General features: G+C 42.9%; 2 protein-coding genes and 3 long non-coding RNA genes across 58 annotated transcripts in view; 2 read left to right on the top strand and 3 right to left on the bottom strand.

The window, feature by feature from the left end:
- Positions 1 to 5: 5 nt before the first annotated feature.
- On the bottom strand, positions 6 to 739 carry LOC127918395 (uncharacterized). 2 transcript variants are annotated; one of them, XR_008099810.1, is made up of 4 exons: positions 609 to 739; positions 441 to 520; positions 137 to 336; positions 6 to 85 (listed from the first exon to the last, which is right to left on the bottom strand). It is a non-coding gene; the product is annotated as an uncharacterized LOC127918395 (long non-coding RNA). The 2 variants fall into 2 exon arrangements; XR_008099811.1 differs by lacking the exon at positions 441 to 520.
- On the top strand, positions 668 to 5,846 carry LOC127918394 (periplakin-like). The gene is given in 6 exon segments (XM_052501667.1): positions 668 to 869; positions 1,577 to 1,693; positions 2,355 to 2,447; positions 2,598 to 2,937; positions 2,940 to 4,027; positions 4,029 to 5,846. Coding segments are annotated over 6 exon segments (2,982 nt in total). The 5' UTR covers positions 668 to 761; the 3' UTR covers positions 5,265 to 5,846.
- A 1,861-nt stretch (positions 5,847 to 7,707) lies between these two features.
- On the bottom strand, positions 7,708 to 11,645 carry LOC127918396 (uncharacterized). 50 transcript variants are annotated; one of them, XR_008099826.1, is made up of 7 exons: positions 11,307 to 11,645; positions 10,033 to 11,003; positions 9,790 to 9,936; positions 8,960 to 9,497; positions 8,715 to 8,910; positions 8,393 to 8,637; positions 7,708 to 8,279 (listed from the first exon to the last, which is right to left on the bottom strand). It is a non-coding gene; the product is annotated as an uncharacterized LOC127918396 (long non-coding RNA). The 50 variants fall into 50 exon arrangements; XR_008099835.1 differs by having other exon boundaries at positions 10,033 to 10,902; positions 11,004 to 11,645; XR_008099837.1 differs by having other exon boundaries at positions 10,033 to 10,801; positions 10,903 to 11,645.
- Positions 11,646 to 11,661: 16 nt separating this feature from the next.
- On the bottom strand, positions 11,662 to 12,567 carry LOC127918397 (uncharacterized). Of its 4 annotated transcripts, XR_008099866.1 has the most exons (5): positions 12,273 to 12,567; positions 12,136 to 12,221; positions 11,895 to 12,008; positions 11,780 to 11,851; positions 11,690 to 11,736 (listed from the first exon to the last, which is right to left on the bottom strand). It is a non-coding gene; the product is annotated as an uncharacterized LOC127918397 (long non-coding RNA). The 4 variants fall into 4 exon arrangements; XR_008099864.1 differs by having other exon boundaries at positions 11,662 to 11,736; positions 11,780 to 11,872; positions 11,916 to 12,008; positions 12,179 to 12,567; XR_008099863.1 differs by having other exon boundaries at positions 12,179 to 12,567.
- Positions 12,568 to 18,289: 5,722 nt separating this feature from the next.
- The window catches only part of LOC127918398 (cytokine-like nuclear factor N-PAC), a 43,473-nt gene continuing 38,433 nt past the window's right edge, over positions 18,290 to 23,329 (top strand). Inside the window, 6 exon segments of the mRNA XM_052501670.1 lie at positions 18,290 to 18,604; positions 19,177 to 19,213; positions 19,343 to 19,388; positions 19,391 to 19,421; positions 19,507 to 19,654; positions 23,079 to 23,189. Of these exon segments, the coding sequence (XP_052357630.1) occupies positions 18,567 to 18,604; positions 19,177 to 19,213; positions 19,343 to 19,388; positions 19,391 to 19,421; positions 19,507 to 19,654; positions 23,079 to 23,189 (411 nt within the window). The 5' untranslated portion in view covers positions 18,290 to 18,566.

Raw genomic sequence — 23,329 nt, forward strand, 5'->3', positions numbered from 1 at the left:
TCTACCTCTAATGGTCCTGTTATGTTTCTATAGTCAGTCCTCTACGTCTAATGGTCCTGTTATGTTTCTATAGTCAGTCCTCTACCTCTAATGGTCCTGTTATGTTTCTATATAGTCTAAGTTTCCAGTCCTCTACCTCTAATGGTCCTGTTATGTTTCTATAGTCAGTCCTCTACCTCTAATGGTCCTGTTATGTTTCTATAGTCAGTCCTCTACCTCTAATGGTCCTGTTATGTTTCTATAGTCAGTCCTCTACCTCTAATGGTCCTGTTATGTTTCTATAGTCAGTCCTCTACCTCTAATGGTCCTGTTATGTTTCTATAGTCAGTCCTCTACCTCTAATGGTCCTGTTATGTTTCTATAGTCAGTCCTCTACCCTCTAATGGTCCTGTTATGTTTCTATAGTCAGTCCTGTTATGTTTCTATAGTCAGTCCTCTACCTCTAATGGTCCTGTTATGTTTCTATAGTCAGTCCTCTACCTCTAATGGTCCTGTTATGTTTCTATAGTCAGTCCTCTACCTCTAATATCCTGTTATGTTTCTATAGTCCTGTTATGTTTCTATAGTCAGTCCTCTACCTCTAAGTCCTGTTATAGTCAGTCCTCTACCTCTAATGGTCCTGTTATGTTTCTATAGTCAGTCCTCTACCTCTAATGGTCCTGTTATGTTTCTATAGTCAGTCCTCTACCTCTAATGGTCCTGTTATGTTTCTATAGTCAGTCCTCTACCTCTAATGGTCCTGTTATGTTTCTCGGTCTAAAATGTTGATTGCTGTGTTGTCACAGAACCTGCTCTCCGACATTAAAAAGAAGGAGTCTGAGCTGAACAACGTATCGAAAAATGCCCAACTTTACCAGCAGGCCGTCAAGGTAGGGGAATGAACACCGATCGGCACATCCACTCTGATTTACCTACGGCTCGGAGAAATGTAGACGGTTTGATGTACATTTAACATTTACATTTAAGTCATTTAGCAGACGCTCTTATCCAGAGCGACTTACAAATTGGTGCATTCACCTTATGACATCCAGTGGAACGGCCACTTTACAATAGTGCATCTAAATCTTTTAAGGGGAGAAGGATTACTTTATCCTAGACCATAACAACATTAGACCATAACAACATTAGACCATAACAGCATTAGACCATAACAACATTAGACCATAACAACATTAGACCATAACAACATTAGACCATAACAACATTAGACCATAACAACATTAGACCATAACAACATTAGACCATTGGACCATAACAACATTAGACCATTAGACCATAACAGCATTAGACCATAACAACATTAGACCATAACAACATTAGACCATAACAACATTAGACCATAAACAACATTAGACCATTAGACCATAACAACATTAGACCATAACAACATTAGACCAAAACAACGTTAGACCATAACAACATTAGACCATTAGACCATTAGACCATAACAACATTAGACCATAACAACATTAGACCATTAGACCATAACAACATTAGACCATATAGATGTAACACGTTCTCTCATTTTTCTTCCTCTTCAATGAATAATTGATTTGACTAATTTGTGTTTTTGCAGGACTATGAGAATGATACTGAGAAGTTCAAGTCTATTCTGGACCTTGAAGACGGGCTGGTCCCGCAGACCTACAAGAGAAGCAGACTGGAGTCCCCTGCACTCAGGGTCAAGGAAGAGGTAAAAAGGACTGCAGCTGTGGCCCAAATGGAACCCATTTACCTATTTAGTGCACTACTTTTGGACTCTGGTCATAGGGCCCTGGTCAAAAGTAGTGTACTATGTAGGGAATAGGTGCATGGGCCCTGGTCAAAAGTAGTGTACTATGTAGGGAATAGGGTGCATGGGCCCTGGTCAAAAGTAGTGTACTATGTAGGGAATAGGGTACATGGGCCCTGGTCAAAAGTAGTGCACTATATATGGGGAATAGGTACATGGGCCCTGGTCAAAAGTAGTGCACTATATAGGGTGCATGGGCAGTAGTCCACTGATATGGAATATTGTGTAATGTGAGAGTCGGCCCTTGACTGTAACCTCAATGCCTATTACACGTTGTAATGTGACACCTTTTGATACATATTCAGGAAGTCTTTTGTACGACATCTTCTAATGAACATTCTGAAAATCAAATCTAATCAAATGTTATGTCACATGTGCCAAGTACAACAGGTGTAGTAGACCTTACAGTGAAATGTTTACTTTACAAGCCCTTAACCAACAAGCAGTTAAGAAAAATAAGTGTGAAGTAAAAAATAAAGATATAATTAAAGAGCAGCAGTATAATAACAATAGCAAATGATGCCTCTGGTTTCATACATTTTCATAATTTCCTTGTTGACAGGAATCTGCCATTGAAGCTAAATTCACCGAAGTGAATGCAGTGAACAAGCAAAGGATGGCGAATCTGCAGTTTGCACAAGGCCTTATGAGTCAGGTGAGATGCTCCTGAATGTTCAACAATCAATGTGCCACATCTTTATATAGATCCAAAGTAGAATTTAAATGTCACATCATTCTAAATAAACATCATTGCCATTAACATCTAAAAACAATAACCCCAGCCTCCTCTCCCTCTCTCTCTCAGCAATCAGACGTGATCGTCAGCAACAATGTCCAACAAGTCAGATCTGCTGCTCCGGGAGAAGAATCCTGGAGGATCGAGAGTCAACTGAAAGACGAGATTCAGAGGAGGGAGCAGCTGGAGAAGGATCTAGAGAAAATCCAGACGGACATCTACATGTTGGAGGGCCAGAAGCCGGAGGACACCGTCGTCAAGAAGGAGATCATCAAGAAGGTTCCGGATCCGACTCTGGTCGACGAGGTCCACAATGTCCGTCAGAAACTGTCAGACGAAACCCGGGTCACCCGGGCCATGGACAACGAGCTGGAGGCGCTGAGGCTGAAGCTGCGCGGCATCGAAACAGAGATCAAGAAGGAGCACAGCAGTACACCGTGAAGGAAGTGCTGCGTATCGAGAGGGACCGCGGCCAGGAGGAGGAGGTGAGGAGGCTCAGGGAGGAGCTGGAAGAACTGAGGAGGAGGAAGACCATCAAGGACAATGAGGTGATCCAGATCACCAAGCAGGTGACGCTCCTGGCACAGCAGAAGTCCAAGGAGCAGGAAGTGATCACAGAGGAGGAGGTGATTAAAGTGCAGAACGACCCGCAACTGGAGAACCAGTACCGCATCCTCTTGGACAGGAAGCAGAAGGAGCAGGAGGGCAGGAAGCAACTGGAGGACGAGCTGCGCTTCCTCCAGGACAAGCTCCGCAGGCTGGAGAAGGAGAAGTCCATGGCCGAGGAGAAGATCTCCATCAAGGAGGTGCTGAAGGTGGAGAAGGATATTGCCTTTGAGAGGGAGGTAGAGAATCTCAGGATGCAACATGAGGATGAGAAGGCCAAGCACCGGTCTTCCCAAAGGGAGCGCGCCGACCTCCAGAGGAAGATCTCCAGCCTAGAGGAAGAAAAGTCAAGGGTCATAGTTCAGGAGAAGGTGAGGGAGATCGTCAGGCCTGACCCCAAGGCTGAGGCTGAAGTGGCCAACCTACGCATGGAACTGGTGGAACACCAGAGGAGGTACAGAGACGCCGACCAGCAGCTGAAGTCCCACCAGGACGAGCTGAAGATGCTGAGAAACAGAGGTCCGCAGATCGAGATCAAGGAGATCATCAAGGAAGTCATCAAGTACAAGACGGACCCGCAGACCGAGAGGGAGCTGGAGAAACTCCGCAATGAGATTGTGGACAAGACGTACCAGACGGAGAAGTCAGAGATGGAGATCAGGCAGCTGAGGGACGAGATTCAGAGGTGGAAGGACACCAAGCCACAGGTGCAAATTAAAGAGGTGGTTAACGAGGTGCTGGAGTACAAAGAAAACCCCAAGACCAAGGAGGAGATTGAGATCCTGAAGAGGAAGCTGGCGGACGAGCAGAAGAAACGCCTGGACCTGGAGAGGGAGCGATCAGCTAATGAGGAGAAGATCCGGCTAAGGAAGATCGACCTGTCCCAGGTCAGGGGAGAAGGTTGTCCAGCAGGAGGTGGTTAAGATGGAGGAGGACCCATTACTGAGGTCAGAGTGTAGCACCTTCACACAGAACATCAACAATGAACAGAGGCAGAGGGAGACCCTGAAAGAGGAGCTCTTCCAACTTCAGAGGCAGAAGGCCAACCTGGACGCACAGCTGGAGGAGCTGGAGCGAGAACGCCGAGCTCGGCGCGATGCAGAGCTGGAGATCCAGAGGCTGAGGGTCAGGTTGAACGAGATGGAGGTCAGGGACAAGGAGAACAGGGAGAGGGTCACAGTGAAACAGATGGTGGTTCTCCAGCAGGACCCCCAGCAAGAGAAAGAGCACTCCATCCTCAAGCTGCAGGTGGAGGAGGAGAGACACAAGCGCACCCTGCTGGAGAAGGAGCTGAACGTCCTGCTCGAGCAGCAGGTCACCCTGGAGAGGATGGTGGTGAAGGAGAAGGTTGTGCGCACCGAGACCATCCAGGTAGAGAAAGACCCGGAGGCTGAGCTGGAGATCGAGAAGATGACGAGGACGCTGGAACAGGAGAAGAGGAGGAGGCTCGAGCTGGACCAGGAGCTGGGCAGCCTCAAGTCCCGCCTGTCCGACATGGAGTTCACCAACACCAAGTCGTCCAAGGAGCTGGACTACATCCGCGACGAGAGCAGTCGCCTCCAGCAGGAGAACCAGAGGCTACAGAATGACATCCGCAGGCTGCAGTCCGAGATCCAGATCACCTCCACAGAGACCCGGAGCATCTCCAACTCGGCCCCCATGGAGAGCGGGAAGAACCTAGAGCTGAGGCTGGACTCACTGCAGAGGGAGCTGGCCGAACTGAAGGCCATCACCAGCCAGAAGGATGAGGAGATCGAGAAGCTACAGAAGAGCCTGTCGGCCATCCAGATCAAGAGGGAGCAGAGGGAGAGCCACCTGAGGAGATCCATTGTGGTCATCGACCCCGACTCGGGTAAGGAGATGAGGCCAGAGGAGGCCTACAAACTGGGGCTGATCGACTGGAAGATGTTTGTGAACCTCCAGAGCCAGGAGTGCGACTGGGAGGAGATCAGTGTCAAGGGCCCCAAGGGGGAGTCCTCTGTTCTCCACGACAGGAAGTCTGGGAAGAAGTTCTCCATTGAAGACGCCCTGAGGGCTGGGAACATCACCAACCGCCAGCTGCAGCAGTACCATGACAAGGAGATCACCATCCAGGAGTTCGGAGTCATGGTGTCGGGAAAGACCAAGTGAAAAAGAAACATCTGAACAAAACTACTTTTTTTTAAGTCTATGTTTCTGACGACCATGAGTTTGAAATGGGTGGCGTTTCTTGATTTTGGATTTCACTAGATTTGAATCTTCCAAAATGTTTTAATTCTGACGTACTTGATCTAACATTAAACAATATGTTAGTTTTATATGAATACTTCATTCCTCTCTCTCCTCTCTCTCTCTCTCTCTCTCTCTCTCTCTCTCTCTCTACAATGCACTGTTATATTTATTTTCAAACACATAATACACTATAAATACACAAACTGGTGTTCTGGTTTTAAGTGAGGGTTGGTATGGCTGTGTTTATAGCCAGTCAAATGTTGTACAAGGGTTTTCTGTCTGTCTGTCCCTGGAATACGCTTGTTAAACTACTTACACTGGGTACAGGGCTAGAGGTAGTACTTTAAATATGTTTATTTTGAACGTGGGGTTGAATTTACATACACAAGGATATGAACGGATATGGGTAATGTCGGTCTGTGGTATTCTACTGTCAAACGGTCTCTCAGTTGTCCTGTTTTTACACGTCTTACATAAGAAATAAAACAGTCAAATGATAAAGGGTAGACTTGTGTGTTTCTTTAAAAAGTAGGCCAGTTTTAAAAGATATATTGCTTATAGATACGCAAGATAAATAATCCTTAGGCATATGTTCCATACATGAAGCTCGTATTTATTGAAAGAAATATTACTGTGCAGCTTTTCTTGAAAACCACCGTATTCCTGCTAATCTCAAGGACAGATCTGAACCAATCAGTTACAAACAAATTGCTGAAGATAAGAGGATATGTTTGTAATAGTGAATGAAAAGTCCTCCAACCAACCAAACCAACCAAAACCATCCACGGCTTTATCACAGTAGGCTACAGTAGACTACAATAAGATTAGGATACAGTAAGCTACAATAACATTAGATACAGTAGGCTACAATAGGATACATTAGGTTACAATAGACTACAGTAGACTACAATAACATTAGGATACAGTAGGCTACAATAACATTAGGCTACAATAACATTAGGATACAGTAGGCTACAGTAGACTACAATAACATTAGGATACAGTAGACTACAATAACATTAGGATACATTAGACTACAATAACATTATGATACAGTAGACTACAATAACATTAGGATACATTAGACTACAATAACATTAGGATACAGTAGGCTACAGTAGACTACAATAAGATTAGGATACAGTAGGCTACAATAACATTAGGATACAGTAGACTACAATAACATTAGGATACAGCAGGCTACAATTACATTAGGATACAGTAGGCTACAATAACATTAGGTTACAGTAGGCTACAATAACAGTAGGATACAGTAGGCTACAATAACATTAGGTACAGTAGACTACAATAACAGTAGGATACAGTAGGCTACAATAACATTAGGTTACAGTAGGCTACAATAACATTAGGATACAGTAGGCTGCAATAACATTAGGATACATACAGTAGACTACAGCTACAGTAGAACATTAGGATACAGTAGACTACAATAACATTAGGATACAGTAGGACTACAATAACATTAGGATACAGTAGACTACAATAACATTAGGATACAGTAGGCTACATAACATTAGGATACGGTAGACTACAATAAGAGTAGGATACAGTAGACTAGGCTACAATAACTACAATAACATTAGGATACAGTAGACTACAATTAGAGGATAGGATACAGTAGACTACAATAACATTAGGATACAGTAGACTACAATAACATTAGGCTACCGTAGACTACAATAAGAGTAGGATACAGTAGACTACAATAACATTAGGATACAGTAGACTACAATAACATTAGTATACAGTAGGCTGCAATAACATTAGGATACAGTAGGCTACAATAACATTAGGATACAGTAGGCTGCAATAACATTAGGATACAGTAGACTACAATAACATTAGGATACAGTAGGCTGATACAGTAGGCTGCAAACATTAGGATACAGTAGGCTACAATAACATTAGGATACAGTAGGCTGCAATAAATAACATTAGGATACAGTAGGCTACAATAACATTAGAAACACTGTTGTGTTTTTGCAGGGCATTACTGTAGTATATTAGTATTCACTGTAGTGTTTTGCGAACATTACTGTAGTATACTATAGTATTCACTGTTGTGTTTTTGCGGGCATTACTGTAGTATATTGTAGTATTCACTGTAGTAACATAATAGGATACTATAGTATTCACTGTTGTGTTTTAACTAACTTCGTAGTATATTGTAGTATACTGTAGTGTTTTAACATTACTGTAGTATACTATAGTATTCACTGTTGTGTTTTTGTGGGCATTACTGTAGTATACTGTAGTATTCACTGTTGTGTTTAACGAACATTACTGTAGTATACTATAGTATTCACTGTCGCAGGTTTTTTTTTGTAGTATACTGGTAGTATTCACTGTCGTGTTTTTGCGGGCATTACTGTAGTATATTGTAGTATTCACTGTCGTGTTTTTGTGGGCATTACTGTAGTCTTAACTCATGTGTTTTTGCAGACATGACTAGTATTTACTGTAGTGTTTTTGCAGACAACACTGTAGTATATTGAAGTAACACCTGCCGACTAGGGCTAAAATGGTACAGCTACCAGACTACCCCAATTACTGTTTAATGAGGAGAACACCTCAACTAGAACATAATATACACCAGTTACTGTTTAATGAGGAGAACACCTCAACTAGAACATAATATACACCAGTTACTGTTTAATGAGGAGAACACCTCAACCAGAACATAATATACACCAGTTACTGTTTAATGAGGAGAACACCTCAACTAGAACATAATATACACCAGTTACTGTTTAATGAGGAGAACACCTCAACTAGAACATAATATACACCAGTTACTGTTTAATGAGGAGAACACCTCAACTAGAACATAATATACACCAGTTACTGTTTAATGAGGAGAACACCTCAACCAGAACATAATATACACCAGTTACTGTTTAATGAGGAGAACACCTGAGGAGAACACTCAACCAGAACATAATATACACCAGTTACTGTTTAATGAGGAGAACACCTCAACCAGAACATAATAATATACACCAGTTACTGTTTAATGAGGAGAACACCTCAACTAGAACATAATATACACCAGTTACTGTTTAATGAGGAGAACACCTCAACTAGAACATAATATACACCAGTTACTGTTTAATGAGGAGAACACCTCAACTAGAACATAATATACACCAGTTACTGTTTAATGAGGAGAACACCTCAACCAGAACATAATATACACCAGTTACTGTTTAATGAGGAGAACACCTCAACTAGAACATAATATACACCAGTTACTGTTTAATGAGGAGAACACCTCAACTAGAACATAATATACACCAGTTACTGTTTAATGAGAACACCTCAACTAGAACATAATATACACAGCTACACCTCAACTAGAACATAATATACACCAGTTACTGTTTAATGAGGAGAACACCTCAACCAGAACATAATATACACCAGTTACTGTTTAATGAGGAGAACACCTCAACTAGAACATAATATACACCAGTTACTGTTTAATGAGGAGAACACCTCAACCAGAACATAATATACACCAGTTACTGTTTAATGAGGAGAACACCTCAACTAGAACATAATATACACCAGTTACTGTTTAATGAGCAGAACACCTCAACCAGAACATAATATACACCAGTTACTGTTTAATGAGGAGAACACCTCAACTAGAACATAATATACACCAGTTACTGTTTAATGAGGAGAACACCTCAACTAGAACATAATATACACCAGTTACTGTTTAATGAGGAGAACACCTCAACTAGAACATAATATACACCAGTTACTGTTTAATGAGGAGAACACCTCAACTAGAACATAATATACACCAGTTACTGTTTAATGAGGAGAACACCTCAACTAGAACATAATATACACCAGTTACTGTTTAATGAGGAGAACACCTCAACTAGAACATAATATACACCAGTTACTGTTTAATGAGGAGAACACCTCAACTAGAACATAATATACACCAGTTACTGTTTAATGAGGAGAACACCTCAACTAGAACATAATATACACCAGTTACTGTTTAATGAGGAGAACACCTCAACTAGAACATAATATACACCAGTTACTGTTTAATGAGGAGAACACCTCAACCAGAACATAATATACACCAGTTCTGAGTAATGAGGAGAACACCTCAACAGAACATAATATACACCAGTTACTGTTTAATGAGGAGAACACCTCAACCAGAACATAATATACACCAGTTACTGTTTAATGAGGAGAACACCTCAACCCAGAACATAATATACACCAGTTACTGTTTAATGAGGAGAACACCTCAACAGAACATAATATACACCAGTTACTGTTTAATGAGGAGAACACCTCAACTAGAACATAATATACACCAGTTACTGTTTAATGAGGAGAACACCTCAGCAGAACATAATATACACCAGTTACTGTTTAATGAGGAGAACACCTCAACCAGAACATAATATACACCAGTTACTGTTTAATGAGGAGAACACCTCAACCAGAACATAATATACACCAGTTACTGTTTAATGAGGAGAACACCTCAACTAGAACATAATATACACCAGTTACTGTTTAATGAGGAGAACACCTCAACCAGAACATAATATACACCAGTTACTGTTTAATGAGGAGAACACTCAACAGAACATAATATACACCAGTTACTGTTTAATGAGGAGAACACCTCAACTAGAACATAATATACACCAGTTACTGTTTAATGAGGAGAACACCTCAACTAGAACATAATATACACCAGTTACTGTTTAATGAGGAGAACACCTCAACCAGAACATAATATACACCAGTTACTGTTTAATGAGGAGAACACCTCAACTAGAACATAATATACACCAGTTACTGTTTAATGAGGAGAACACCTCAACTAGAACATAATATACACCAGTTACTGTTTAATGAGGAGAACACCTCAACCAGAACATAATATACACCAGTTACTGTTTAATGAGGAGAACACCTCAACTAGAACATAATATACACCAGTTACTGTTTAATGAGGAGAACACCTCAACTAGAACATAATATACACCAGTTACTGTTTAATGAGGAGAACACCTCAACTAGAACATAAGACACGGGTTGGTGACAGGCCACCTATTGAGTTGGGTCAACAGTTCTGAGTAATGCAACGGCCCAGACAACACCAGAAATATACAAAAATGTATTACAACTGTCACTTCTAAACGTTCGACCGGTTCTGGTCCCATTAAAGGGAAACGGTACAGAATCAGATGTGAAGAACAAACCAAGTTGATTAAAGCTTCGAGGTTTTGCTTGTTTGACACAGATAATGGTTATTAACAAGAGGACTCTAAAATCACCTCTTAAGATCTGTTACTTCCACTAGATCGCTTTCTGAAGTACAACAGCGCTTCACAGAGATTAATTTGACCCATGATCACAAGAAGACCCAAAGAGGACTCTAAAATCACCTCTTAGACCTGTTAGATCACTTTCTGAAGTACAACAGCTCTTCACAGACATTCAGCTGACCCATGATCACAAGAAGACCCAAAGAGGACTCTAAAATCACCTCTTAGACCTGTTAGATCACTTTCTGAAGTACAACAGCGCTTCACAGACATTCAGCTGACCCATGATCACAAGAAGACCCAAAGAGGACTCTAAAATCACCTCTTAGACCTGTTAGATCACTTTCTGAAGTACAACAGCTCTTCACAGACATTCAGCTGACCCATGATCACAAGAAGACCCAAAGAGGACTCTAAAATCACCTCTTAGACCTGTTAGATCACTTTCTGAAGTACAACAGCTCTTCACAGACATTCAGCTGACCCATGATCACAAGAAGACCCAAAGAGGACTCTAAAATCACCTCTTAGACCTGTTAGATCACTTTCTGAAGTACAACAGCTCTTCACAGACATTCAGCTGACCCATGATCACAAGAAGACCCAAAGAGGACTCTAAAATCACCTCTTAGACCTGTTAGATCACTTTCTGAAGTACAACAGCGCTTCACAGAGATTAATTTGACCCAAGTTCACAAGAAGACCAATAAACTGTGACAGACAATACTGCTGATGGAAGGAAGGAAAGATCAAGTGAACCACTGCAGTTACATACACACTAGTTATTTTAGAAAAACACAATAATTTTCCTTTAAAAGAGGCCACTGCCAATAAACTGCCTGGATCTCAAACCAGCAAAAGCCTCTCCAAACAAACCAACTGGAAACAGAAATGACTTTATCACAGTGGATTTACATAATGACCATCTTGAATATTGTCACACATGAATAGACCCACTAATGATCAGACTACAACACTCAGAACAACCGACCTGGACTCACTAATGATCAACCTCAACACTCAGAACAACCGACCTGGACCCACTAATGATCAACCTCACCATTCAGAACAACCGACCTGGACTCACTAATGATCAACCTCAACACTCAGAACAACCGACCTGGACCCACTAATGATCAACCTCAACACACACCATTCAGAACAACCGACCTGGACCCACTAATGATCAACCTCAACACTCAGAACAACCGACCCGGACCCACTAATGATCAACCTCAACACACACCATTCAGAACAACCGACCTGGACCCACTAATGATCAACCTCAACACTCAGAACAACCGACCCGGACCCACTAATGATCAACCTCAACACTCAGAACAACCGACCCGGACCACTAATGATCAACCTCAACACTCAGAACAACCGACCTGGACCCACTAATGATCAAACTCAACACACAGAACAACCGACCTGGACCCACTAATGATCACCTCAACACTCAGAACAACCGACCTGGACCCACTAATGATCAACCTCAACACTCAGAACAACCGACCTGGACCCACTAATGATCAACCTCAACACACACCATTCAGAACAACCCGACCCGGACCCACTAATGATCAACCTCAACACTCAGAACAACCGACCTGGACCCACTAATGATCAACCTCAACACTCAGAACAACCGACCCGTTGTAAGTACTACAGCATTCTATTCTGCCCTAACAAGCAAAAAGGCAGTAACTGCTCGTTTGGGTTCGAAAAATGAGTTAATGTCATTTTTTTCTACATTAAATACATGCGTCATCATGTGGACAAGTACCTCTCCATTGTATTGTGTTTTGTAGAAAATAAGGGGTCATGTTAACAGTAACTGTATAAAGGTACTGTGAAACCTTCATTTAACCAGAGACAATAGGGCTGTGGTCCTTCTGTAGCTCAGTTGGTAGAGCATGGCGCTTGTAACGCCAGGGTAGTGGGTTCGATCCCCGGGACCACCCATACGTAGAATGTGTGCACACATGACTGTAAGTCGCTTTGGATAAAAGCGTCTGCTAAATGGCATATATTATTATTATTATAAAAGGGGATAGGGTGCCATTTGGGACAACACCTCGGACCCAGTGGACTGGACAGACCGTCCCCATGGGGCTTATGATAGGAAATACACACAAATATAATTAGAACAATTAATCCTGGGATTTTGATGAAATTACTAAATCCGGTCTAGACAGATAATGTAATCTTGTGTTATGTAAGAAACACAATTCATCAATTTGTTAAAAATGGGTGCCTCACAAATGGCAACCTACCCCCTACATAACACACTACTTCAGACCAGCTACTTATGGGCCCTTGTCTAAAGTAGTGCACTATATATGGAATAGGGTGCCATTTGTGATGCAAACTCAGGCCTAAGAGATGTCTTATCCAGAAATACCTTATGTCATCTGATTTAAATTCAGAGTCTGTGTTTATTGCATTGTCAGGATAATGTTGTGAGGAAATGATTTCACCACTATGAGGATTTCTATTTTCAATCTGCTTTTATGAATTAAACCCTTGAATGAAATATTCCTCTTGTTCCGGGCTTCTATTCCGGAACATGCCAAATGTTCCATGGTCAGATGTCATTCGGGGAAAACAAAGGAGTTTAGAAGGTGTTCGATTTAATAAAACACTCATTAGGATAATGATTTAATAAGCATTGTTTTGGTTTAACTAGATTAGTAAAAACCTGGGCTGTTTGTAACACAGGTGATTTACAGTCAAATATGAACAACTGTGGCTGTCTTTATACCACCTTATTGTAGGCCCTATTGTGAGGTGAGGGTTTACAGTAAAGAGAGAAACACACCTTATTGTAAGCCCTATTGTGAGGTGAGGGTTTACAGTAAAGAGAGAAACTCACCTTATTGTAAGCCCTATTGTGAGGTGAGGGTTTACAGTAAAGAGAGAAACTCACTTTATTGTAGGCCCTATTGTGAGGTGAGGGTTTACAGTAAAGAGTGAAACTCAGCCCTATTGTGAGGTGAGGGTTTATTGTAGAGCCCTATTGTGAGGTGAGGGTTTACAGTAAAGAGAGAAACACACCTTATTGTAAGCCCTATTGTGAGGTGAGGGTTTACAGTAAAGAGAGAAACTCACCTTATTGTAAGCCCTATTGTGAGGTGAGGGTTTACAGTAAAGAGAGAAACTCACTGTATTGTATTGTGAGAGATCAAAGTCATAAAAACATTTATTCTGTGGCGCGTGGGTCAAAGGTTAAATAGGCACACTGTAAAAAAAAAAGGTGAATTGGTGGCAACATGTCACATAGCAATCAGACACACCTATCCTTCATAAAGACTTCTAGAAACAGATGTATCGTTGTATAGGCCTACAGACAGAAGGGGTTGTCTGGGTCTGTGAATATGACCTTCATCTCATCCATTCATGTTACATAGCAAACAGACACACCTATCCTTCATAAAGACTTCTAGAAACAGATGTATCGTTGTATAGGCCTACAGACAGAAGGGGTTGTCTGGGTCTGTGAATATGACCTTCATCTCATCCATTCATGTTACATAGCAATCAGACACACCTATCCTTCATAAAGACTTCTAGAAACAGATGTATCGTTGTATAGGCCTACAGACAGAAGGGGTTGTCTGGGTCTGTGAATATGACCTTCATCTCATCCATTCATGTTACATAGCAATCAGACACACCTATCCTTCATAAAGACTTCTAGAAACAGATGTATCGTTGTATAGGCCTACAGACAGAAGGGGTTGTCTGGGTCTGTGAATATGACCTTCATCTCATCCATTCATGTTACATAGCAATCAGACACACCTATCCTTCATAAAGACTTCTAGAAACAGATGTATCGTTGTATAGGCCTACAGACAGAAGGGTTGTCTGGGTCTGTGAATATGACCTTCATCTCATCCATTCATGTTACATAGCAAACAGACACACCTATCCTTCATAAAGACTTCTAGAAACAGATGTATCGTTGTATAGGCCTACAGACAGAAGGGGTTGTCTGGGTCTGTGAATATGACCTTCATCTCATCCATTCATGTTACATAGCAAACAGACACACCTATCCTTCATAAAGACTCCTAGAAACAGATGTATCGCTGTATAGGCCTACAGACAGAAGGGGTTGTCTGGGTCTGTGAATATGACCTTCATCTCATCCGTTCATGTTACATAGCAATCAGACACACCTATCCTTCATAAAGACTTCTAGAAACAGATGTATCGTTGTATAGGCCTACAGACAGAAGGGGTTGTCTGGGTCTGTGAATATGACCTTCATCTCATCCATTCATGTTACATAGCAATCAGACACACCTATCCTTCATAAAGACTTCTAGAAACAGATGTATCGTTGTATAGGCCTACAGACAGAAGGGGTTGTCTGGGTCTGTGAATATGACCTTCATCTCATCCATTCATGTTACATAGCAATCAGACACACCTATCCTTCATAAAGACTTCTAGAAACAGATGTATCGTTGTATAGGCCTACAGACAGAAGGGGTTGTCTGGGTCTGTGAATATGACCTTCATCTCATCCATTCATGTTACATAGCAAACAGACACACCTATCCTTCATAAAGACTTCTAGAAACAGATGTATCGTTGTATAGGCCTACAGACAGAAGGGGTTGTCTGGGTCTGTGAATATGACCTTCATCTCATCCATTCATGTTACATAGCAATCAGACACACCTATCCTTCATAAAGACTTCTAGAAACAGATGTATCGTTGTATAGGCCTACAGACAGAAGGGGTTGTCTGGGTCTGTGAATATGACCTTCATCTCATCCATTCATGTTACATAGCAAACAGACACACCTATCCTTCATAAAGACTTCTAGAAACAGATGTATCGTTGTATAGGCCTACAGACAGAAGGGGTTGTCTGGGTCTGTGAATATGACCTTCATCTCATCCATTCATGTTACATAGCAAACAGACACACCTATCCTTCATAAAGACTCCTAGAAACAGATGTATCGCTGTATAGGCCTACAGACAGAAGGGGTTGTCTGGGTCTGTGAATATGACCTTCATCTCATCCGTTCATGTTACATAGCAATCAGACACACCTATCCTTCATAAAGACTTCTAGAAACAGATGTATCGTTGTATAGGCCTACAGACAGAAGGGGTTGTCTGGGTCTGTGAATAAGACCTTCATCTCATCCATTCATGTTACATAGCAATCAGACACACCTATCCTTCATAAAGACTTCTAGAAACAGATGTATCGTTGTATAGGCCTACAGACAGAAGGGGTTGTCTGGGTCTGTGAATATGACCTTCATCTCATCCATTCATGTTACATAGCAAACAGACACACCTATCCTTCATAAAGACTTCTAGAAACAGATGTATCGTTGTATAGGCCTACAGACAGAAGGGGTTGTCTGGGTCTGTGAATATGACCTTCATCTCATCCATTCATGTTACATAGCAAACAGACACACCTATCCTTCATAAAGACTTCTAGAAACAGATGTATCGTTGTATAGGCCTACAGACAGAAGGGGTTGTCTGGGTCTGTGAATATGACCTTCATCTCATCCATTCATGTTACATAGCAAACAGACACACCTATCCTTCATAAAGACTTCTAGAAACAGATGTATCGTTGTATAGGCCTACAGACAGAAGGGGTTGTCTGGGTCTGTGAATATGACCTTCATCTCATCCATTCATGTTGGACTCTGTATTTTATCTGTCACGTGCTCCGAATACAACAGGTGCAGACTGTCAAATGCTTATTTTACAAACCTTTTCCCAACCATGCAGAGATAAAAAGGTTTGAGCACCACCCAACCCTCTAGTTGCAGGAGGGCACGTAAGAGCAGCTGAATCTCTAGTCTAGATGAATGAAAGCATCTGATTGAACTGCCTTCTACTCTTGCCAAGGGATACAGTATATTTAATAGAATTTAGAAAATGTTTTATTCACGCTTTCAAGTTGCTTTGTTGACTGTTTGGGTTGTCACTAGTTACCACATCCACAAAGTCATAATTGTGTCTAAAACCCTCCTATTTCTACTATTTATTGTCTTAAAATTTTAAATGTAACCTTAACCACACTGCTCTACTAACCGTATGTCTAACCATGACCTTAAATGATGACCAAAAAGCACATTTTTGTTTTCATGAATTTGTGTGATGTAGCCATACAACACTCCTTCCGTGGCCTCCAACTGCTTTTACATGCTAATAAAACTAAGTGAATGTTCTTCAACCGATTGCTGCCCGCACCCGCACCCGCACCCGCACACCTGCACGACTAGCATCACTACTCTGGACGGTTCTATGTGGACAATGTGTGGACAACTACAAATACATTGGTGTCTGGTTAGACTGTAAACTCTCCTTCCAGACTCATATTAGGCATCTCCAATCCAAAATTAAATCTAGAATCAGCTTCCTATTTCGCAAACAAAGCCTCCTTCACTCACGCTGCCAAATATACCCTCATAAAACTGACTATACTACCGATCCTTGACTTCGGCTATGTCATTTACAAAATAGCCTCCAACACTCTACTCAGGAAACTGGATGTAGTCTATCACAGTGCCATCCATTTTCTCACCAAAGCCCCATACACTACCCACCACTGTGACCTGTATGCTCTCGTTGGCTGGCCCTCACTACATATTCGACGCCAAACCCACTGGCTCCAGGTCATCTATAAGTCTTTGCTAGGTAAAGCCCCGCCTTATCTCAGCTCACTGGTCACCACAGCAACACCCACCCGTAGCACGCGCTCCAGAAGGTATATTTCACTGGTCATCCCCAAAGCCAATACTTCCTCTGGCCACCCTTTCCTTCCAGTTCTCTGCTGCCAATTACTGGAACGAATTGCAAAAATCACTGAAGCTGGAGTCTTCTCTAACTACTCTATCTCTCTCACTTTAAGCATCAGCTGTCAGAGCAGCTTACCGATCCCTGTACCCGTACACAGCCAATCTGTAAACAGCACACTCAACTACCTCATCCCCATATTGTTACTTACCCTCTTGCTCTTTTGCCCCCCAGTATCTCTACTTGCACATCATCATCTGCACATCTATCACTCCAGTGTTAATGCTAAATTGTAATTAGTTTGCCTCTATGGCCTATTTATTGCCTTACCCCTCTACTCTTCTACATTTGCATACACTGTACATAGATTTTTCTATTGTATTATTGACTGTATGTTTGTTTATGTGTAACTGTGTTGTTGTTTTTGTCACACTGCTTTGCTTTATCTTGGCCAGGTCGCAGTTGTAAATGAGAACTTGTTCTCAACTGGCCTACCTGGTTAAATAAAGGTTAAATAAAAAATAAAAAATAATGTAGCCAATTTTGACTTTGTGTATGTGGTAACTACGGGATTTGGGCAGACAGTATGAAGATTGGCTAACCCTGAAATCCCAGATCACGCGTTTAGGCGATGTCATGGCAACGTTGGCTAGCAAAGCTCATGCGTAGAAGAAACACGTCATCGGGACTAACGTTCTTCTTGCGCCGAACTGCGCATGTGCATGTGCAGTCAAAGGAACTCCTTCGATATAAAGTCGTTTTCAGATAAATGAAAACGTGTCAGTTTGTCACTTTCACGAGGTTGGACTAATAGCATGTTCAACTACTTAAGACGTTGGCTCCAATCTAGGTTGTGCCTTTAGATGTTGAGAACATTAACAACTAAGGACGAATTTTTCACTTCTCTCATTGACTTGTTGTACCCCAAACCCCGGCCTGGTATGTTTGTTCTTCTTCGTTAGCGTTCCCGGAAGTCTCGCGATGCTGTACCTCTGGATGTAGAAGCTCTGTGGTTTTGGGGTGACGCATGTGTTTTCTGGTGGGTGTGTTCTTTCGCGGTGTTTCAGTGCGACGTTTCAGTAAAGTTCTAAGATGGCGACGGTGCATCTGAGAATCGGGGACCTAGTTTGGTGAGAAATGCATTTTTAACTTACTTTAATCCTGTTATTCCATTCGAATTTAATCGTTTACATTGAATCCGTGTCGGGTCAACTCAAATCGCGCTTTTTCGTTACATTTGATCAGGTAGATGTGACAAAATATTCGTTTACTAACGGTAGTTGTCGATTGAACTCAAAACAAATACGTTACTGCCTGTTTAGCCCGAGTCAGCATAGCCATTAGCTAGCCAGTAAACTACTTAGCTTTGCCGCACCCAGAGAAGTGAAACCGGACGCAACTGTATGTAAATATTGCTCAATCCATATTCTAGCTGTTTTTATAGTTTAGCTATCTCTACATGTTTACTGATGACATCTGAAAAGTGTGTACTGTGATGTTTGAGAAACAACATAATTCTTAAATTAGCCAGTTTAGCTAGCTAACTAGATATTAATCTGGGGACTGTGCCATCTTGTTCGAAGCCAATGTTTACTGCGACGACGAATACAAGGGGTCGTGGAATTTATATTCTGAAAATCTAAACGTTATCTCGATAATGCAACGTTTAAGCATCAATCAAATGGCAATGTTTTTGTTTTAGGGGAAAGCTCGGGCGCTATCCTCCGTGGCCAGGCAAGGTAAGATCTGTCGAATTCAAGCTAGCGACATCTGAACACCATGGTCGTTTTGACTAAGAATGGTATTGTATGCTAAACTGACTAGCTACACGTAAGTGATATTGTGATTAACTTTCTTTGTCTTTCCAGGTCGTCAGTCCTCCAAAGGACCTGAAAAAGCCAAGAGGGAAAAAATGCCATTTGTCAAATTCTTTGGAACTGAAGACCAGTAAGTTAACAAACCTACTACATCACTTATCACTAATATCCATATCTAGCTTGCTTCCATCACTTATCCAGTTGTGTGTGTGCAGTGCCTGGATAAAGGTGGAGCAGCTGAAACCATACCACCCCCACAAAGAGGAGATGATCAAGATCAACAAGGGCAAACGTTTCCAACAGGCTGTGGATGCAGTGGAAGACTTCCTGAAGAAGAAAGAGAAACAGGGGGGGAAAGAACAGGTGAGGTAGTTGTACCCCCCCAGACAGGCAGAAAGAACAGGTGAGGTAGATGTACCCCCAGACACGCAGAAAGAACAGGTGAGGTAGTTGTACCCCCCCCCCCCAGACAGGCAGAAAGAACAGGTGAGGTAGATGTACCCCCCCAGACACGCAGAAAGAACAGGTGAGGTAGTTGTACCCCCCAGACATGCAGAAAGAACAGGTGAGGTAGTTGTACCCCCCCCCCCAGACATGCAGAAAGAACAGGTGAGGTAGTTGTACCCCCCCAGACCCTCCCCCAGACATGCAGAAAGAACAGGTGAGGTAGTTGTACCCCCCCCAGACATGCAGAAAGAACAGGTGAGGTAGTTGTACCCCCCCCCAGACATGCAGAAAGAACAGGTGAGGTAGTTGTACCCCCCCCAGACATGCAGAAAGAACAGGTGAGGTAGTTGTACCCCCAGACATGCAGAAAGAACAGGTGAGGTAGTTGCCCCCCCAGACATGCAGAAAGAACAGGTGAGGTAGTCCCCCCCCCCAGACATGCAGAAAGAACAGGTGAGGTAGTTGTACCCCCCCCCAGACATGCAGAAAGAACAGGTGAGGTAGTTGTACCCCCCTCCCCCAGACATGCAGAAAGAACAGGTGAGGTAGTTGTACCCCCCCAGACATGCAGAAAGAACAGGTGAGGTAGTTGTACCCCCCTCCCCAGACATGCAGAAAGAACAGGTGAGGTAGTTGTACCCCCCCCAGACATGCAGAAAGAACAGGTGAGGTAGTTGTACCCCCAGACATGCAGAAAGAACAGGTGAGGTAGTTGTACCCCCCTCCCCCAGACACGCAGAAAGAACAGGTGAGGTAGTTGTACCCCCCTCCCCCAGACACGCAGAAAGAACAGGTGAGGTAGTTGTACCCCCCAGACAGGCAGAAAGAACAGGTGAGGTAGTTGTACCCCCCAGACAGGCAGAAAGAACAGGTGAGATAGTTGTACCCCCCAGACAGGCAGAAAGGAGCCAGAAAAGTCATTTCTAGATCATTTTCTTCCGTTTCATACCTAGTGAACATGACTGTTAGTCCAAAAGCCACGGGTAAAGAACAGGTGAGGAGGGTATAATGTTGTAGTCAACAGGTGATGTCACCTGGATAACCCAGACACACTTTAGTCATTGAGCAGACACTCTTATCCAGAGCAACTAGGGTTAAGTGCCATGCTCAAGGGCACATTGACAGTTTTTTTCACCTATTATGCTCTGGGATTCGAACCAGTGACCTTTTTGTTACTGGCCCAACGCTCTAAACCGCTAGGCTACCTGCCGCTTTCTGTAACCTCCCTCCCTCAGCGTGACATGTCTCTACTTGTGTTGCTGGATTGCTAGCTTTTCTGTGATGCAGCAAGACCATTTCAGGAGGGCGGTTACGTGAGTTTTTGAGGCAGACGTCCAGGGTTCTCGTCTCGGTGGAAGTGGTATGGATTCTAGTCTCGGTGGAAGCGGGAGGAAGTGGTATGGATTGTAGTCTCGGTGGAAGCGGGAGGAAATGGTATGGATTCTAGTCTCGGTGGAAGCGGGAGGAAGTGGTATGGATTCTAGTCTCGGTGGAAGCTGGAGGAAGTGGTATGGATTCTAGTCTCGGTGGAAGCGGGAGGAAGTGGTATGGATTCTGGTCTCGGTGGAAGCTGGAGGAAGTGGTATGGATTCTAGTCTCGGTGGAAGCTGGAGGAAGTGGTATGGATTCTAGTCTCGGTGGAAGCGGGAGGAAGTGGTATGGATTCTAGTCTCGGTGGAAGCTGGAGGAAGTGGTATGGATTCTAGTCTCGGTGGAAGCTGGAGGAATTGGTATGGGTTCTAGTCTCGGTGGAAGCGGGAGGAAGTGGTATGGGTTCTAGTCTCGGTGGAAGCGGGGGGAAGTGGTATGGGTTCTAGTCTCGGTGGAAGCTGGAGGATTTGGTATGGGTTCTAGTCTCGGTGGAAGCTGGGGGAAGTGGTATGGGTTCTAGTCTCGGTGGAAGCTGGAGGAAGTGGTATGGCTAAGCAAGTGAAGTGATGTCTGTTACATTGCCACCAGACAGATGGGATTTGTCCAACCATCACAAAATTGTTCATCTAAATGAGTTCAACAACAGTTTGACTGTGTCACTGTAATACTGAAGTGGAGAAGTAGGAAACCCATAATGTCGTGTCTATACATTCATAGGTTAGTTAGACCAGGGCTTTCCAACCCTGTTCCTGGAGAGCTACCCTCCTGTAGGTTTACACTCCAACCCTGTTCCTTAAGAGCTACTGTCCTGTAGGTTTACACTCCAACCCTGTTCCTTAAGAGCTACTGTCCTGTAGGTTTACACTCCAACCTTGTTCCTGGAGAACTACTGTCCTGTAGGTTTACACTCCAACCTTGTTCCTTTGAGAACTACAGTCCTGTAGGTTTACACTCCAACCCTAATCTAGCACATCTGATACTAATAATTAGGTATAACCAGGTTAGTTACAACTGGGGTTGGAGTGAAAGGGGTTAATGTATGGCTCTGAGGGGAAAGGGTTAATGTATGGCTCTGAGGGGAAATGGTTAATGTATGGCTCTGTTATTCCCACAGAGCTCTGAGGGGAAAGGGGTTAATGTATGGCTCTGTTAATCCCACAGAGCTCTGAGGGGAAAGGGTTAATGTATGGCTCTGTTATTCCCACAGAGCTCTGAGGGGAAAGGGGTTAATGTATGGCTCTGAGGGGAAAGGGGTAATGTATGGCTCTGTTATTCCCACAGAGCTCTGAGGGGAAAGGGTTAATGTATTGCTTGCTCTGTTATTCCCACAGAGCTCGGAGGGGAAAGGGTTAATGTATGGCTCTGAGGGGAAATGGTTAATGTATGGCTCTGAGGGGAAAAGGGTTAATGTATGGCTCTGTTATTCCCACAGAGCTCTGAGGGGAAAGGGTTAATGTATGGCTCTGAGGGGGAAAGGGTTAATGTATGGCTCTGTTATTCCCACAGAGCTCTGAGGGGAAAGGGGTTAATGTATGGCTCTGAGGGGAAAGGGGTTAATGTATGGCTCTGTTATTCCCACAGAGCTCTGAGGGGAAAGGGTTAATGTATGGCTCTGAGGGGAAAGGGGTTAATGTATGGCTCTGTTATTCCCACAGAGCTCTGAGGGGAAAGGGTTAATGTATGGCTCTGAGGGGAAAGGGTTAATGTATGGCTCTGAGGGGAAAGGGGTTAATGTATGGCTCTGTTATTCCCACAGAGCTCTGAGGGGAAAGTGTTAATGTATGGCTCTGAGGGGAAAGGGTTAATGTATGGCTCTGGGGGGAAAGGGGTTAATGTATGGCTCTGAGGGGAAAGGGGTTAATCAAATCAAATTTATTTATATAGCCCTTCGTACATCAGCTGATATCTCAAAGTGCTGTACAGAAACCCATTAATTAATGGTTAATGTATGGCTCTGTTAATCCCACAGAGCTCTGAGGGGAAAGGAGACTCTAAAGGAAAGAAGACACCAACTAAACCTCTGAAGATCCTAGAGGAAGATGACGAAGACCTCAGTGCCCTGAAAGACCCCTCTGAGAAGGTTAGTAGTGGACACTCAGAAGTGCACCTAGTGTGGTGGACACTCAGACATACAGAAGCTGATATAATTTAAAAGGGCCAATTGTCCAACACCTGCTGTGGTATCAGGTTACAGCTAGGTGTTGGTCCCCTCCCTTTCAG

This window comes from Oncorhynchus keta, unplaced genomic scaffold (genome assembly GCF_023373465.1).
Source record: "Oncorhynchus keta strain PuntledgeMale-10-30-2019 unplaced genomic scaffold, Oket_V2 Un_contig_14106_pilon_pilon, whole genome shotgun sequence".
Taxonomy (NCBI): domain Eukaryota; kingdom Metazoa; phylum Chordata; class Actinopteri; order Salmoniformes; family Salmonidae; genus Oncorhynchus; species Oncorhynchus keta.